This window comes from Mchenga conophoros, linkage group LG22 (assembly GCF_057382185.1).
Source record: "Mchenga conophoros isolate Kocher_MC1m ecotype Shallow Benthic linkage group LG22, M_conophoros_male_GT1.1, whole genome shotgun sequence".
Taxonomy (NCBI): domain Eukaryota; kingdom Metazoa; phylum Chordata; class Actinopteri; order Cichliformes; family Cichlidae; genus Mchenga; species Mchenga conophoros.
Genome location: NC_140546.1, coordinates 1,835,591 through 1,851,802, shown reverse-complemented (window position 1 = coordinate 1,851,802; position 16,212 = coordinate 1,835,591). Strand labels below are relative to the sequence as shown.

The 16,212-nt window shown below is 43.7% G+C and overlaps 1 protein-coding gene across 1 annotated transcript in view; it reads left to right on the top strand.

Moving 5' to 3' along the window:
* The window catches only part of LOC146548478 (uncharacterized), a 32,412-nt gene that overhangs the window by 1,790 nt on the left and 14,410 nt on the right, over positions 1–16,212 (top strand). The window contains exons 2-3 of the mRNA XM_085263354.1: positions 6,521–6,681; positions 8,030–9,753. Coding sequence (XP_085119480.1) covers positions 6,521–6,681; positions 8,030–9,753 — 1,885 coding nt within the window. The remainder of the gene's footprint in view (positions 1–6,520; positions 6,682–8,029; positions 9,754–16,212) is intronic.

The window sequence follows — 16,212 nt, the reverse complement described above, 5'->3', positions numbered from 1 at the left end:
ATTACATTCAAGATGACTTATCCAAAGATTCAGTGTTTACTATCTTCTTAAAGAAAACAACAGCCTCACATTTGATTAATGGCTGCCATAAAACAGAATTTAAACCTACTGTGTTGGTGCCTTTCTGTTTCCATCATATTTCAAATGTTAAATACGATTGAAGTCAGAGTTGCACACACACACACACACACACACACACACACACACACACACACACACACACACACACACACACACACACGCACGCACAGGTCAGCTGGTAACAGCAGACAGAACTACAGTTAATACTTCAGGTTTAATGTTGACGCTTTGTTCTCAATAGTATGCACATGTTCATGGAAAAGAAAATATGACACAAATATCATTAAACCGAGCACTGATCATTCTGGCCCCACCCGGACTCCTACCCAGCATCCACCTCCACCTGCTTCAGCTCACCACCAGGTGGAGACAAGTTGACAGCACAGCTGCTCTCTTCAAGCTGTCTGCTGCGCCTTTATATACGTATGTATAAATATGATACAATAGTACATATATCAAAGTCAAAGTCAAGTCAAAGTCAACTTTATTGTCAATTCTGCCACATGTACAGGACATACAGAGAATAGAAACTTCGTTACTCTCAATCCCTAGATAAAATAGAAAATGAACATTTAAATATAAGAGTGATTAAAAATGCAAGTAAAATATTTTAAAGTAAAAAAAATTAAATAATATAATACAATTTTACATATAACAAGAAAGCTATACAATATACAATATAAGGGTAAATGACATTGAGTGCAAACCAGGCAGAGTAGTGCAAATAGGCAAATAGTGCAAATGGAGATTTGGTAATGTACGGTATGAGATAGTGTAACACAAAGTCTTATGAGGTAATGGCAGTCCAATGCTCCACAAAGTGACTGGTAACTGGTGCAGGCCAGTGAGTGAGTCAGAGAGTGTGTGTGTTTGTGTGTGTGTGACAGAGTTCAGTGAGACCGTGGAGGAGAGAGGGGAGAGGGGGCAGAATCGGGAGGGAGTTAAGCTTCCTGACAGCCTGATGGATGAAGCTGTCCTTCAGCCTGCTGGTCCTGGCCTGGAGACTCCGCAGTCTCCTCCCCGACGGCAGCAGCTTGAAGAAGCTTTGCATTGGGTGCGTGGGATCAGCCGCTATGCAAAGGGCTTTTTTAATGAGACGGGTGCTGTAAATGTCCTGGAGGGAGGGGAGAGAGACACCAATGATCCTCTCTGCAGCTCTCACTATGCGTTGGAGGGTTCTATGACAGGACGCATTGCAGGCTCCAAACCACACAGTGATGCAGCTCGACAGGATGCTCTCGATGGTGCCTCTGTAGAAAGTGTACATGATGGGGGCTGGTGCTCCTGCTCTTCTTAGTTTGCGGAGAAAGAAGAGACGCTGCTGTGATTTCTTGGCCAGTGCTGTGGTGTTGTACGTCCAGGAGAGATCCTCTGTGATGTGCACACCCAAGAACTTGGTGCTGCTCACTCTCTCCACAGACGCTCCGTCAATGGTCAGAGGAGCATGTTGGGTGTGCATTCTCCTGAAGTCCACAACAATCTCCTTCGTCTTCTCCACATTCAGAGAGAGATTGTTGTCAGCACACCACGTGGCCAGGCGTCTCACCTCACTTCTGTAGTCGGTCTCATCCCTGTTGCTAATGAGACCCACCACCGTTGTGTCGTCCGCAAACTTGATGAAGAGGTTGGAGCTGTGTGATGGAGTGCAGTCATGGGTCAGCAGAGTGAAGAGGAGGGGGCTCAGCACACATCCCTGCGGGGCCCCCGTGTTTAAAATGATGGTGCTGGATGTATTACTGCCGACCCGTACTGCTTGAGGTCTTCCGGTGAGGAAATCCAACAGCCAGTTGCACAGTGAGGTGTTGAGCCCCAGCTGGACCAGTTTTTGAATGAGCTGTTGGGGGATTATAGTGTTGAATGCTGAACTGAAATCTATGAACAGCATTCGAACATATGAGTCATTTTTGTCCAGGTGTGTGAGTGCTGAGTGGAGTGCAGTGGAGATGGCATCATCGGTTGAGCGGTTGGGCCGATACGCGAACTGGAAGGGATCCAGGGAGGGGGGCAGGACAGACTTGATGTGCTGCATGACTAGTCGTTCGAAGCACTTCATCATGATGGGAGTAAGTGCAACAGGACGGTAGTCATTAAAGCAGGAGGGAGATGACTTTTTTGGGACCGGAATGATTGTGGTGGCTTTAAAACATGTGGGGACGACAGCCTGGATGAGTGATATGTTGAAGATGTCTGTGAAGACATCAGTGAGTTCCACTGCACAGTCTCTCAGTGCACGACCAGGAATGTTGTCAGGACCCGGAGCTTTACGTGCATTGATCCTGCTGAGGGATCTCCTCACGCTGTCCGGGGACAGAGTCATCACCTGGTCACCAGGAGGGGGTGGGGTCTTCTGTGCAGTGGTGCTGTTTTGGACTTCAAAGCGAGCAAAGAAAGAATATATATATAAATATGATATATGTACCTGTTAATAAAAAGCAGAAGAAAAAACAGAAATTATATGCCACACACAGAGTGGCCGGCTTCGGACGGGGATCAGCTGCCTCTGGTTCTCTGGACCTCTCCACACTGCTGGGATGGATCCACAGTTGTTATCGAGATGTGAGGGCACAAGTCTTCGAGACTCTTGGGCATCCCACTCTCATTATCAAGTACATGTTGTCAAAAAAGACACACACACACACACACACACACACACAGTGCCTTAGTTTTATGCAGCACCACAGGGGTTTTACGATGAGTGTTTGTGAAACTGTTTGTCACTGAATAAAAGGCGGCAAGGGGACACTAGGAGTCGGAGTCGTCTGAGGTTGGGTGCAGAGTTGCTGCTCTGAGATTCCGACTGGACTCCCCTTGCGCAGGGTAAAACGATCGACCACTGTTTGTCTTGCTTTGTTCACGGTGATAAGTCTCTGAATCAGCGGGGCCTGCAAGAGCAGACCTAACACCCAGGACCGCTTACCAATATTTTTGGCTTTGGTTTGGCTTTTGTGTTTACTGACAAAGTCAATATTAATAAAAAATGAAAACAAAATATTTGAGTGTCTTTATGAAGCGTTCTGGTGTAACCACAGGAGCGTGCTTAGTTCCTTTTGTTTGTCATGAAGAAACCACAAACAAACCTTTGGTACTGAGTCGTGTCTGTCAGCGGAGCCTCGTTGGTATGCTGTCGCTTCTCCAACTCAGTACTGCTCAGCAGGTTTAGGTAGCAGAAAAGAAATGTGATGCCAAACCAGCCTGCAGGGTAATATGATACAGCTCTGTGCAGTATAACCTGTAATGATAATTAGTATGGTCAAAGAATGGTGGCCCTGGGTGATATTTTTCAGTGTCTTTTTGGTCTTACATTAAGATTATTTTCCAAATTCCAATTACAATAAAAGGTGTGAGAGAAAAATCATTACATTCAAGATGACTTATCCAAAGATTCAGTGTTTACTATCTTCTTAAAGAAAACAACAGCCTCACATTTGATTAATGGCTGCCATAAAACAGAATTTAAACCTACTGTGTTGGTGCCTTTCTGTTTCCATCATATTTCAAATGTTAAATACGATTGAAGTCAGAGTTGCACACACACACACACACACACACACACACACACACACGCACGCACAGGTCAGCTGGTAACAGCAGACAGAACTACAGTTAATACTTCAGGTTTAATGTTGACGCTTTGTTCTCAATAGTATGCACATGTTCATGGAAAAGAAAATATGACACAAATATCATTAAACCGAGCACTGATCATTCTGGCCCCACCCGGACTCCTACCCAGCATCCACCTCCACCTGCTTCAGCTCACCACCAGGTGGAGACAAGTTGACAGCACAGCTGCTCTCTTCAAGCTGTCTGCTGCGCCTTTATATACGTATGTATAAATATGATACAATAGTACATATATATATAAATATGATATATGTACCTGTTAATAAAAAGCAGATGAAAAAACAGAAATTATATGCCACACACACACACACACACACACACACACACACACACACACACACACACACACAGATACACACACACATATATAAAATTCTACCTTGAATAGCATATAATTTCTTCTATTTCCTTCTATTAGGTATGCTGCGCCTATTCACTTATTCCTGCCCCGCCCAGAATTTGAAATCTCTGGGATTATTAAAGGTCATCTTATCTTTGTTCTGTTAACGTGAGAAAGAAATGATTAAGAAAGCTGTAAACAGGCTAAACCTGTCAGCTGCCACAGTGTCTCTAATTTTGTCTTTGACAGGTGGGAGGTGCCACAGCTTTGGCATTGCATAATAAGATGTGACCTAATGTGACCCGACCACTGAGCTCTGACATTTTGGAACATCACTCATGATTTCCTGCAGCTTTGTCACAAAAGCCTGTAGCTGAGGTGGGATTTATGCTTTATGAAACCATATTTTTTAAATGGACTAGCCTGTTTATGACACAGATAATTATCACTCGTTTTCATTTCGATTAATTATTGTTTGAGACGACTGAGAGTAGTTTACTTTCCAGGTTCAGAGATCATGCCAAAGTCTCACCACACAACCCACAACCTGGAACACCCATTAATAAAGCCACCACAAAGCACTGTGTATAGTTTATTCTATTTATTGTGAGTCATTCTCACATAAAATGTGTTTGTTTATTAAACTCAGAGCTGAAAACAGGCTGATCCTACAACATTTTTTAGTCTTTTAGTTAAAAGAAGATGATTATTTTCATCTGCACTTACATTTATACTTGGAGGTGTGGTTGTTGGTGGACTTCCCCTTTAAAATGCAAACATTGGAAAGCTGGGTGTCAGAGCAATCTTTTTCCACTGATATCAGCTATTCAAATAAAAAAAGGTGGTAGCATTCTGTTTGTAAATACAATATCTCAACAATGTTGGGAATGAATTCCAAATAAACCAAGTTGCATAAAGTGTTCTGAGTGCTCAGGTAGAGTAGAAAAGAAAACAGACTCGTTCTTTTATAGAAATCAACAATTTATCAGCTGAAAACTGACAAAATGCCTATTGACTTAGAAACTATGATTCTTACAGTTGGTGTGTATTTTCAGCATATAAAATTATTTTTTAAGGATTTAAAATATCATGTCATATTTGACCTCTGACCTCTCCTTCAAGGTCAACAGATCGATCTGAAGATCAAAGTGATAAAAATGCTATACATAGCTATTTCTGTCATGTAAACAATAATAGGAAAAATGTTTCTTATTGACATTGTTCATATTCACATCAATAAAAGACTATAATAAACGATAAAACAGATAAAAACAATAAAAAGAAAGACTTTAGTTATTAATGTTTAAGTTGTCTCACACAAAATACCAAAGTGAAAAAGTTTGTTTTAAATTCTTGTAAATTTATTCAAATGATAAGATAAAAATACAATATTTACATAATCATTTACAGCCCAAACTGTTTTTGAGTCTGAGACATTTCCTTGGACTTCATGGCTTGGTTAGTTCTCTGACATGGACAGTCTGCTATGGGACCTTATATGGACAGGTGTGTGCTTTTCCTAATCATCCTAAATGCCCATCATCTACTAAATTTTGTAGGATTTTGAGGTGATAATAAATCCATAAGACTGTAACATGATCATCTGTGGAACAAGTGAAGCACTGTGTATACTTTCCGGATACACTGTATGTAAATACTTTATCTCTTTGTTGACGGTGTGATGGAACCAAACCTGTTTTGTGTGACATAAAAAGTTGGACAGTTGGAATCAGTGGGCATTACAACTTTAATAACATCAGCAAAGACAACCTAGAACCACAAGTAACTTGTAAGTAACTTGTAAATAAATCTTGAATATATGTCCTAATTTCACAATAATGATTCAGTTATTTGTTACAAGATGTTAAATATATTCTATAAATATATTCAATTGTTTATTATTTTTTATATTTATTAATTATCTTTGATCAGTTGAGTAATTTTCTGGGAAAAAAAGCTAATATAAAAGGTCTACAAAAGTGTTCTTATAAAGTCCAAACATACTGAGGCATTTAGGGCATTAGCTGCACTTTAGCTTGTTTTTTTTTTTCAAAAGGTGCTTCTCTTTAGATACGGCACTGTAGCGTTTTAGAAGCTTGCAATTTTCACGAGCAAATTGTACAGTTATAAAAAAAATTATAGATAAGCATAGGAGAACAAATTCAGAATGCTGTTGTAATTATGATTAGGATCTTTTAAAAGATATTTTATTATGAAATATATGATAATTTAAATATTGAAGTGGTGATTCTGCTTTTGAAGGTTTGTAACATTTTCTCAAAATGATGGTGAGGGTCGTTGTCATCTTATTTCTGTTTGTTGGTAAGTTAATTATGAAAAACATTACAGAATATTAATGAATAAAAAAAAAAGTAGTGTGAAAACAATATCAATCTCACTCTGGCTTAGGTGGTGCAAACGCTACAACAACAAACACAGCTACAGAAACTACAACTGAAACATCACCAACCACAGCTACAAGAGATGCACCAACTACAACCACAGCTCCACTAACTACAACAACAGCTCCACCAACTACAACTACAGTAACACCAACATCAACAACAACTACAGCTCAACCAGCTACAACCACAACTCCACCAACTACAACTATAGCTGCACCAACTACAACCACAGTTTCATTAACAACAACAGCTGAACCAACTACAACCACAGGTCCACCAACTAGAACTACAGTCACACCAACTACAACCACAGCTTCATCAACTACAACAACGGCTGCACCAACTACAATAACAGCTGTGCCAACTACAACCACAGCTGCACCAACAACAACTACAGCTGCCCCGAGAACAACCACAACTGCACCCACAACCACAGCTGCCCCAACAACAACCACAATTACTCCAACAACAACCACTCCTGCTCCAACAACGACCACAGCTGCTCCAACAACAACCACAACTGCTGTCGCAACAACAACCACAATTGCCACAAGAACAACCACACATGCCCCAACAACAACCACAACTGCACCCACAACAACCACGACTGCTACAACAACAACTACAGTTGCTCCAACAACAACCACAGCTGCCACCCAAACAACAACCACAACTGCGGAATCAACTGCAGCAGCCCCAACAACAACAACAGCTGCTCCAACAACAACTACAGCTGCTCCAACAACAACCACAGCTTCCCCAACAACAACCACAATTGCGGTATCAACCGCAGCTACCCCAACAACAACTACAGCTGTTCCAACAACAACGTCAGCTGCTTCAACAACAACTACAACCGCAGCGACAACAACAACCACAGCTGCCCCAACAACAACCACAATGGCAGCAACAACCACAGCTGCTCAAACAACAACTACAGCTGTTCCAACAACAACGTCAGCTGCTTCAACAACAACCACAACTGCTCCAAGAACAACCACAGCTGCTCCAACAACAACCACAATTGCGGCTCCAACAACAACCACAGCTGCTCCAACAACAACCACAATTGCGGCTCCAACAACAACCACAGCTGCTCCAACAACAACTACAGTTGTTCCAACAACAACCACAGCTGCCGCTGCAACAACAACCACAACTGCGGCATCATCCACAGCTTCCTCACCGACAACAACCACAACTACGCCCACAATCACAGCTGCCCCAACAACAACTACAGCTGCTCCGACAAATACCACAACTGTTGCCACAACTGCAGCAGCTCCAATAACCACCACAACTGCTCCAACAACAACTGCAGCTTTCCCAACAACAACCACAGCTGCTTCTACAACAACCACAACTGTTGCCTCAACAACAACCACAACTGTTCCAACAACAACCACAATTGCAGCTCCAACAACAACCACAGCTGCTCCAACAACAACTACAGTTGCTCCAACAACAACCACAGCTGCCGCCCCAACAACAACCACAACTGCGGCATCATCCACAGCTTCCTCACCGACAACAACCACAACTACACCCACAACCACAGCTGCTCCAATAACAACTACAGCTGCTCCCACAACAACTACAATTGCGGCTCCAACAACAAATACAGTTGCTCCAACAACAACCATAACTGCCGCCCCAACAACAACCACAACTGCACCCACATCAACCACAGCTGCTCGAAGAACAACGACATCTGCACCCACATCAACCACAACTGCGGACACAACTGCAGCTACTCCAACAACAACCACAACAACTGCACCCACAACCACAGCTGCCCCAACAACAACTACAGCTGCTCCGACAACAACCACAACTGTTGCCACAACTGCAGCAGCTCCAATAACAACCACAACTGCTCCAACAACAACCACAGCTGCCCGAAGTACAACCACAACTGCACCCACAACCACAGCTGCTCCAACAACAACTACAGCTGCACCACCAACAACCATAACTGTCGCCACAACAACTACCACAACTGCGGCCACAACCACAGCTGCTCAAACAACAACCACAACAACAACCACAACTGCACCCACAACCACAGCTGCCCCACCAACAACCACAACTGCCACCCCAAGAATAACCACAACTGCTCCAACAACGACCACAGCTTCCCCAACAACAACAACAACAACAACAACAACTGCACCCACAACCACAGCTGCTCCAACAACAACTACAGCATCCCCAACAACAACCACAGCTGCTCCAACAACAACTGCAGCTTTCCCAACAACAACCACAGCTGCTTCTACAACAACCACAACTGTCGCCTCAACAACAACCACAACTGCACCCACATCAACCACAGCTGCTCGAAGAACAACGACATCTGCACCCACATCAACCACAACTGCGGCCACAACTGCAGCTACTCCAACAACAACCACAACAACTGCACCCACAACCACAGCTGCCCCAACAACAACTACAGCTGCTCCGACAACAACCACAACTGTTGCCACAACTGCAGCAGCTCCAATAACAACCACAACTGCTCCAACAACAACCACAGCTGCCCGAAGTACAACCACAACTGCACCCACAACCACAGCTGCTCCAACAACAACTACAGCTGCACCACCAACAACCATAACTGTCGCCACAACAACTACCACAACTGCGGCCACAACCACAGCTGCTCAAACAACAACCACAACAACAACCACAACTGCACCCACAACCACAGCTGCCCCACCAACAACCACAACTGCCACCCCAAGAATAACCACAACTGCTCCAACAACGACCACAGCTTCCCCAACAACAACAACAACAACAACAACAACAACAACTGCACCCACAACCACAGCTGCTCCAACAACAACTACAGCATCCCCAACAACAACCACAGCTGCTCCAACAACAACTGCAGCTTTCCCAACAACAACCACAGCTGCTTCTACAACAACCACAACTGTCGCCTCAACAACAACCACAACTGTTCCAACAACAACCACAATTGCAGCTCCAACAACAACCACAGCTGCTTCAAGAACAACTACAGTTGCTCCAACAACAACCACAGCTGCCGCCCCAACAACAACCACAACTGCGGCATCATCCACAGCTTCCTCACCGACAACAACCACAACTACACCCACAACCACAGCTGTTCCAATAACAACTACAGCTGCTCCCACAACAACTACAATTGCGGCTCCAACAACAACCATAGCTGCTCCAACAACAACCACAATTGCGGCATCATCCACAGCTTCCTCACCGACAACAACAACTGCTCTCACAACATCAGCTGCCCCAACAACAACCACAACTGCCCCAACAACAACCACAGCTGCTTCTACAACAACCACAGCTGCCCCAACAACAACTACAGCTGCTCTGACAACAACCACAACTGTTGCCACAACTGCAGCAGCTCCAACAACAACCACAGCTGCCCGAAGTACAACCACAACTGCACCCACAACCACAGCTGCTCCAACAACAACTACAGCTGCACCACCAACAACCATAACTGTCGCCACAACAACAACCACAACTGCGGCCACAACCACAGCTGCTCAAACAACTACAGAAGCTTCAACAACAACCACAACTGCACCCACAACCACAGCTGCCCCACCAACAACCACAACTGCCACCCCAAGAATAACCACAACTGCTCCAACAACAACCACATCTTTCCCAACAACAACAACAACAACAACAACAACTGCACCCACAACCACAGCTGCTCCAACAACAACTGCAGCTTTCCCAACAACAACCACAGCTGCTTCTACAACAACCACAATTGCGGCTCCAACAACAACCACAGCTGCTTCAAGAACAACTACAGTTGCTCCAACAACAACCACAACTGCGGCATCATCCACAGCTTCCTCACCGACAACAACCACAACTACACCCACAACCACAGCTGCTCCAATAACAACTACAGCTGCTCCCACAACAACTACAATTGCGGCTCCAACAACAACCACAATTGCGGCATCATCCACAGCTTCCTCACCGACAACAACAACTGCCCTCACAACCTCAGCTGCCCCAACAACAACCACAACTGCCCCAACAACAACCACAGCTGCTTCTACAACAACCACAACTGTCGCCTCAACAACAACCACAACTGTTCCAACAACAACCACAATTGCGGCTCCAACAACAACTACAGTTGTTCCAACAACAACCACAGCTGCTCCAACAACAACTACAGTTGTTCCAACAACAACCACAGCTGCTGCCCCAACAACAACCACAACTGCCCCAACAACAACCACAGCTGCTTCTACAACAACCACAACTGTCGCCTCAACAACAACCACACCTGTTCCAACAACAACCACAATTGCGGCTCCAACAACAACCACAGTTGCTCCAACAACAACCACAGCTGCCGCCCCAACAACAACCACAACTGCGGCATCATCCACAGCTTCCTCACCGACAACAACCACAACTACGCCCACAACCACAGCTGCTCCAACAACAACTACAGCTGCTCCCACAACAACCACAACTGCCGCCCCAACAACCACAACTGCGGCATCAACCGCTGCTGCTCCAACAACAACTACAGCAACATTAACCCCAACTAAAGCATCAACCACAACTACCACAACAAAAACCACCTCCTCTGCTATTGTTAACAACTTCAGCTTTCTTTCCCTAGGTCTGGCTCTAATACCACATGTTCTTAGCTCATATTCTTAATATTTTTCTCTTAAGTTCACATCCTTTAAATGAAGTCACAAACCAAAATACATGTGGAAATGTAAAATAATTAAGTATGTAAATTTTAATTTGTCTTCATTGTGGGTTCATGACTTTTGGTTTGATAGAGAAAAGTTAATTTAAACAGTTTTAGTGTTTTCCTCCTCGAGATGATGTTTGTGGATGTATCAACCAAACATGTGTGATATGATAACTGATAAAAATATTGTAATGTCTGCTATCTCAACACTGATCTTATCATGGCACTTTTCAAAACTATCATAAATAAAGTCTTTTTGCATTGATTAGTAAATGTCCCCTGACTTTTCAAGGTTGAGAATAATTTCTCATAATAACAATTTCTCTACAATAGTCAGTGTTAATACTAACTTATTCAGCTTTTTTTTATTTTGCTGCAACTCACAATAGTTCTCTCATCACATTTTGTAAATTAAAGACCGTGCAGTATTTGGAAGACAAAACAAGTAAGCACAAACTGTGGGAGCATATAGAGTGACATCCTGGTGTTATATGTAAACACACACAGAGAGAGTATATACGCATAAAAATTATGATATTTCAAAGCAAAAGTCTGAGTGATTCTGATAATCCAGATTATATGACTGTGGTTTTATGGGGTCTGATATCTCCTTGTATGTCACGGCTGGCGGGGTGAGCCGTGTGGTGTTGGAGGAAAAGGAGGACCCAAAATGCGGCAGTGACTGATGATTCGAGTGACGTTTATTTACAAGGTGGCAGTGGCAAAAACAGGCAGTGAAGCATGACAAAACAACTGAAGAAACCTAAACTGGGAGAACTAAATGACAAACCTGAGACCATACAAAAGGGGTGCGGGGCAGAGAGACGCAGAGACAGGAACGGAACACCATAGAACGCAGATGAACGCAGACGAGCCGACAAAGAACACAGACCGACACCCACTAAATATACACACACACAAGGTAATCAGGTAATCACACACACAGGAGGGAAGAACAGCTGAACCTAATACACATCAGAACCGGAGGAGACACAGACTTTCAGAATAAGACAGGAACTCTAGGACACGAGCCTACAAAGTAAAGCAGGGAACACACGGACTGATTTACAACACAACACTAAGGACAGACACAGGTAGGGCTGAATATACACTAACTTCAGGTTCAACCCTAAACCAACCACAGAGGTGCAGAAGAATGTGATGTAAGCAGAAACTTTGTGTTGATTTTGTCTCTGTCTTTCTTTGTGTTTGCACAAGATTTACTGCACTGTCCCTCAGCCCAAAACAGTGTTTCACACATTACATTACACACTGAGAATAAGGGCTCAGTGGAAGGCGTCTCACTCCCACTGCGCCACATATGGACATTTGGTCAGGACCTGTTGTCATCACACTTTAATGCAACAGGTAACTGACACAACTTTTCCCCTTAAATAAACGAGACCTCAAAGAAGACCAATACGAATCTTACTGCAGGTACGAGAATTCTAATTAGAGGACTGAACCTGTTCACAGTCACAGCGGTAAAATGTAGCAGGTCACTTCTGAAAAATGTCACAGAGCATGTGTGAAACAGCACTGCAACAGTCAGTGTTGTTGGCTGTTTCAGGAGGACAAAAGCAGAGAGACACTTGCATTCAAGCTGTGTCTGCACACACCTTTAACCAGGACGATATCTACCATTACTCCACCTGCACATTATTATCTGGATGCTGATGTTATCACATGTCTGGCTCATAAAACATAACACTTTCTTTCACTGTAGTGGACAGCTTACAAGTAATGGAATCATAATTGTCCAGTTGTATTAATGTTCTCTGAATGGAGTTAGAAAGTTAGGGAGGTGTTGGAGTGGCTTCAGGGAACTGAGTGTAATGGAATTTCTTTCATTTGATGTATTAGTCACATGTTTTAGTAATGGTAAATGGCCTGCATTTGTATAGCGCTTTTCTAGTCCTTAAGGACCCCAAAGCGCTTCACACTACATTCAGTCATTCACCCATTCACACACACATTCACACACTGGTGATGGCAAGCTACATTGTAGCCACAGCTGCCCTGGGGCGCACTGATATCAGTTTTCTGTCACTTAATTGTACACATGTGGGATACCATTAAGTTTCAACTTTATTGCATGCACACAGTTGCGTGTTGTGGAGACAGCTGGAGACACCCAGTTTTTACATGTCTCCGGAAGAGGCAGGGGGCAATCTTTAGATAACACAGTAAGAGGAGATAAAGGCTGTAAAACTCTCTGTCTCTCTGGGGACCTGTATTTAAACCAGAGCTATGCTGTTCATCAGTAGAGACCCTGCTATCAGTCCCATGATGATTGATTACAAGAAGGCCTATGACTCAATGCCCCACACCTGGATCCTGGAATGCCTAGAACTATATAAGATCAACAGTACCCTGAGAGCCTTCATCAGGAACTCAATGGCGGACAACACTGGAGTCCAACCTCAAGCCCATAGCATCAAGTGCATCATCTGCCAAGGAGATGCTCTGTCTGTTCTGCATAGGCCTTAACCCCATTCAGTGAGATAATTGACAAGACTGGCTACGGATACCGACTACAAAATGGAGCAGTTGTCAGCCACCTCCTGTACATGGATGACATCAAGCTGTATGCCAAGAGTGAACGAGACATCGATTCACTGATCCACACTACCAGGCTATACAGCAATGACATCGGGATGTCATTCGGGCTGGAGAAGTGTAGTCGGATGGTAACAAAGAGGAAAGGTAGTCAGAACGGATGGGATCAAACTACCACAAGGCAACATTGCAGACGTAGAGGACAGTTACAAGTACCTGGGGATCCCGCAAGCGAATGGGAACCATGAAGAGGCCGCCAGGAAAGCTGCAACCAGCAAGTAGGGTCAGGCAAGTCCTGAGGAGTCAGCTGAACGGTAAGAACAAGATCCAGGCTATCAACACCTACGCCCTGCCCGTGATCAGGTACCCTGCTGGGGTAATAGGCTGGCCAAAGGAGGAGATAGAAGCCACGGACATCAAGACAAGAAAGCTCCTTACCATGCATGGAGGGTTTCACCCCAAGTCCAGCACTTATGATAAGGCTTCTCTCAAAAGACACTTCAGAGTAAGTGATAAAGTACTTGTCTTACTTATTTTACTCACTTACTCATTTTTACTTGGTTACCTTGAAAGTACAAAACCCCTCCTATGCCACACTTCTGTGTTAACTGCACCCGACTTGATGCAACCATGCAAGTTAGAAATTGACGCCAGTGCTGTTGGGGCTAGAGCAGTACTGTTGCAAAAAGACTTGCAGGGATTGGACCACCCCATTTGTTACTTCTCCTGCAAGTTTAACAAGCATCAGGTAATTTACTCCACCATTAAGAAGGAGACATTGGCTCTGTTGCTAGCTCTTCAGCACTTCCATGTTTACTTGGGGTCTGGCACATTACCCATTGTAGTGTACACTGATCATAATCCACTTGTATTTCTTGCCCGAATGTTTAGCCACAATAAATGCCTCATGCGATGGGCCGCACTGCTGCAAGAAAACAATTCAGAGATTTGGCATTTAAAAAAAGACAAAAAACAAACGTACTGATAAAGTACTAGTTGATGACCTCTCCCGGTTGTGAGTATGACTTGTTTTGTTGTCTGTCATGAATATTGAAATCTGTGTATACAAAACGTAGTCTTGTATTTTAAAGGGAGGGGTGTTACGGCCCTGGGCCTTGGAGAGAGTCAGACTACCCTTTTGTTTATGCAAATCTAGGTGTGCCAGTACTCGTGGATGACTGGCTTCTGGGAGTCCTGTGCCAGCCTTCTTTTATGCAGATCACAGTGTGCCAGACCTCGCGGACGATTGGCTGCCTGGAGATCCCATGACCACTCCATGTCTAACGAATGTGTGTGTTCGTGTATGTGTTGACCTTACATGCTCTCTCAATTCACCCGTTGCATTTCTGACCTTTTACCAGAACAGAGGCTCATCCTTATGTGTAATAACCTAACTGAAACTATATGTACTATATTGAATAAATGTTTTAATCAAGAACCTCTACTAAAAGCTTAATAAAAGAATATAAAAGTATAACAGACAATTTGAATAACCTAGTAATTCAAATAGCCTCGTCTAACCAGCTCCTCAGAATAACCTGCACTTAGACTCTGGTTTCAGTTTCAGTTCTGCAAACGCTCTGGAAACCTGCAGTTTCCTGTCACTCTGACTCTGTACAGAGCGTACTCAAAATCAACAGAATCAGCACATACACACTTAAGATTATAACAAGCATTCAAAAGCATTTAAGATTATAGATTCAACTCAACAGTTTAAAGTGGTTATAACTGCACCTGTAATAAAGGCTAATTGGGTACCAAAATGTTTCAACATCTGAATGCACTATCAATGCTGTAGATTATATTATTAATGCAATGGTCATGATGATTATTATTAACAATAGCAGCAAAATATCTCTCTACTCTCAATAATGACCAATTGACTGGCTGATTGTCTGCACCTGGGAGTATAAAAGGCTGAAGATCCTTCACACTATGGGGAACTGCTGTTCTGAAGTGAACATGCAGTGTCCTCCTCGTCTGCTTTGCATGTGAAGCTTGTTTGTTAAACTTGTTTGCTGTGTTGCTCTTTGTTTAAACCTGGTATACAGCTGAACTTTGTTTCATTAGAGTTTTGTGATGCTGGCTTGCCTCAGTTAACCCTTAGCTTTTACTCTTGCCTGTTCTTTTTATTGTGTATTAATTGTTTCCCCGGTGGTCTGTTGAACAGCCCCGTCGGTTTTTAGTTTAATGTTTGTAATAAAACCCCTTATTTACTCAGATTTCATGAGAGGGCTTGTGTATGTTTCTCCCCTCCTGTCGCCTAGCAGAGGGGGTCAAAGCAGAGGGGGTCAAAGCAGAGGGGGAGGAGAAGTCCAGCACCCTGAGGCTGTACGCTAAGCGGAAGGAAGGGTAGCCTGGTAGTGTGGATCAGTGAATCGATGTCTCGTTCACTCTTGGCATACAGCTTGATGTCATCCATGTACAGGAGGTGGCTGACAACTGCTCCGTTCCGTAGT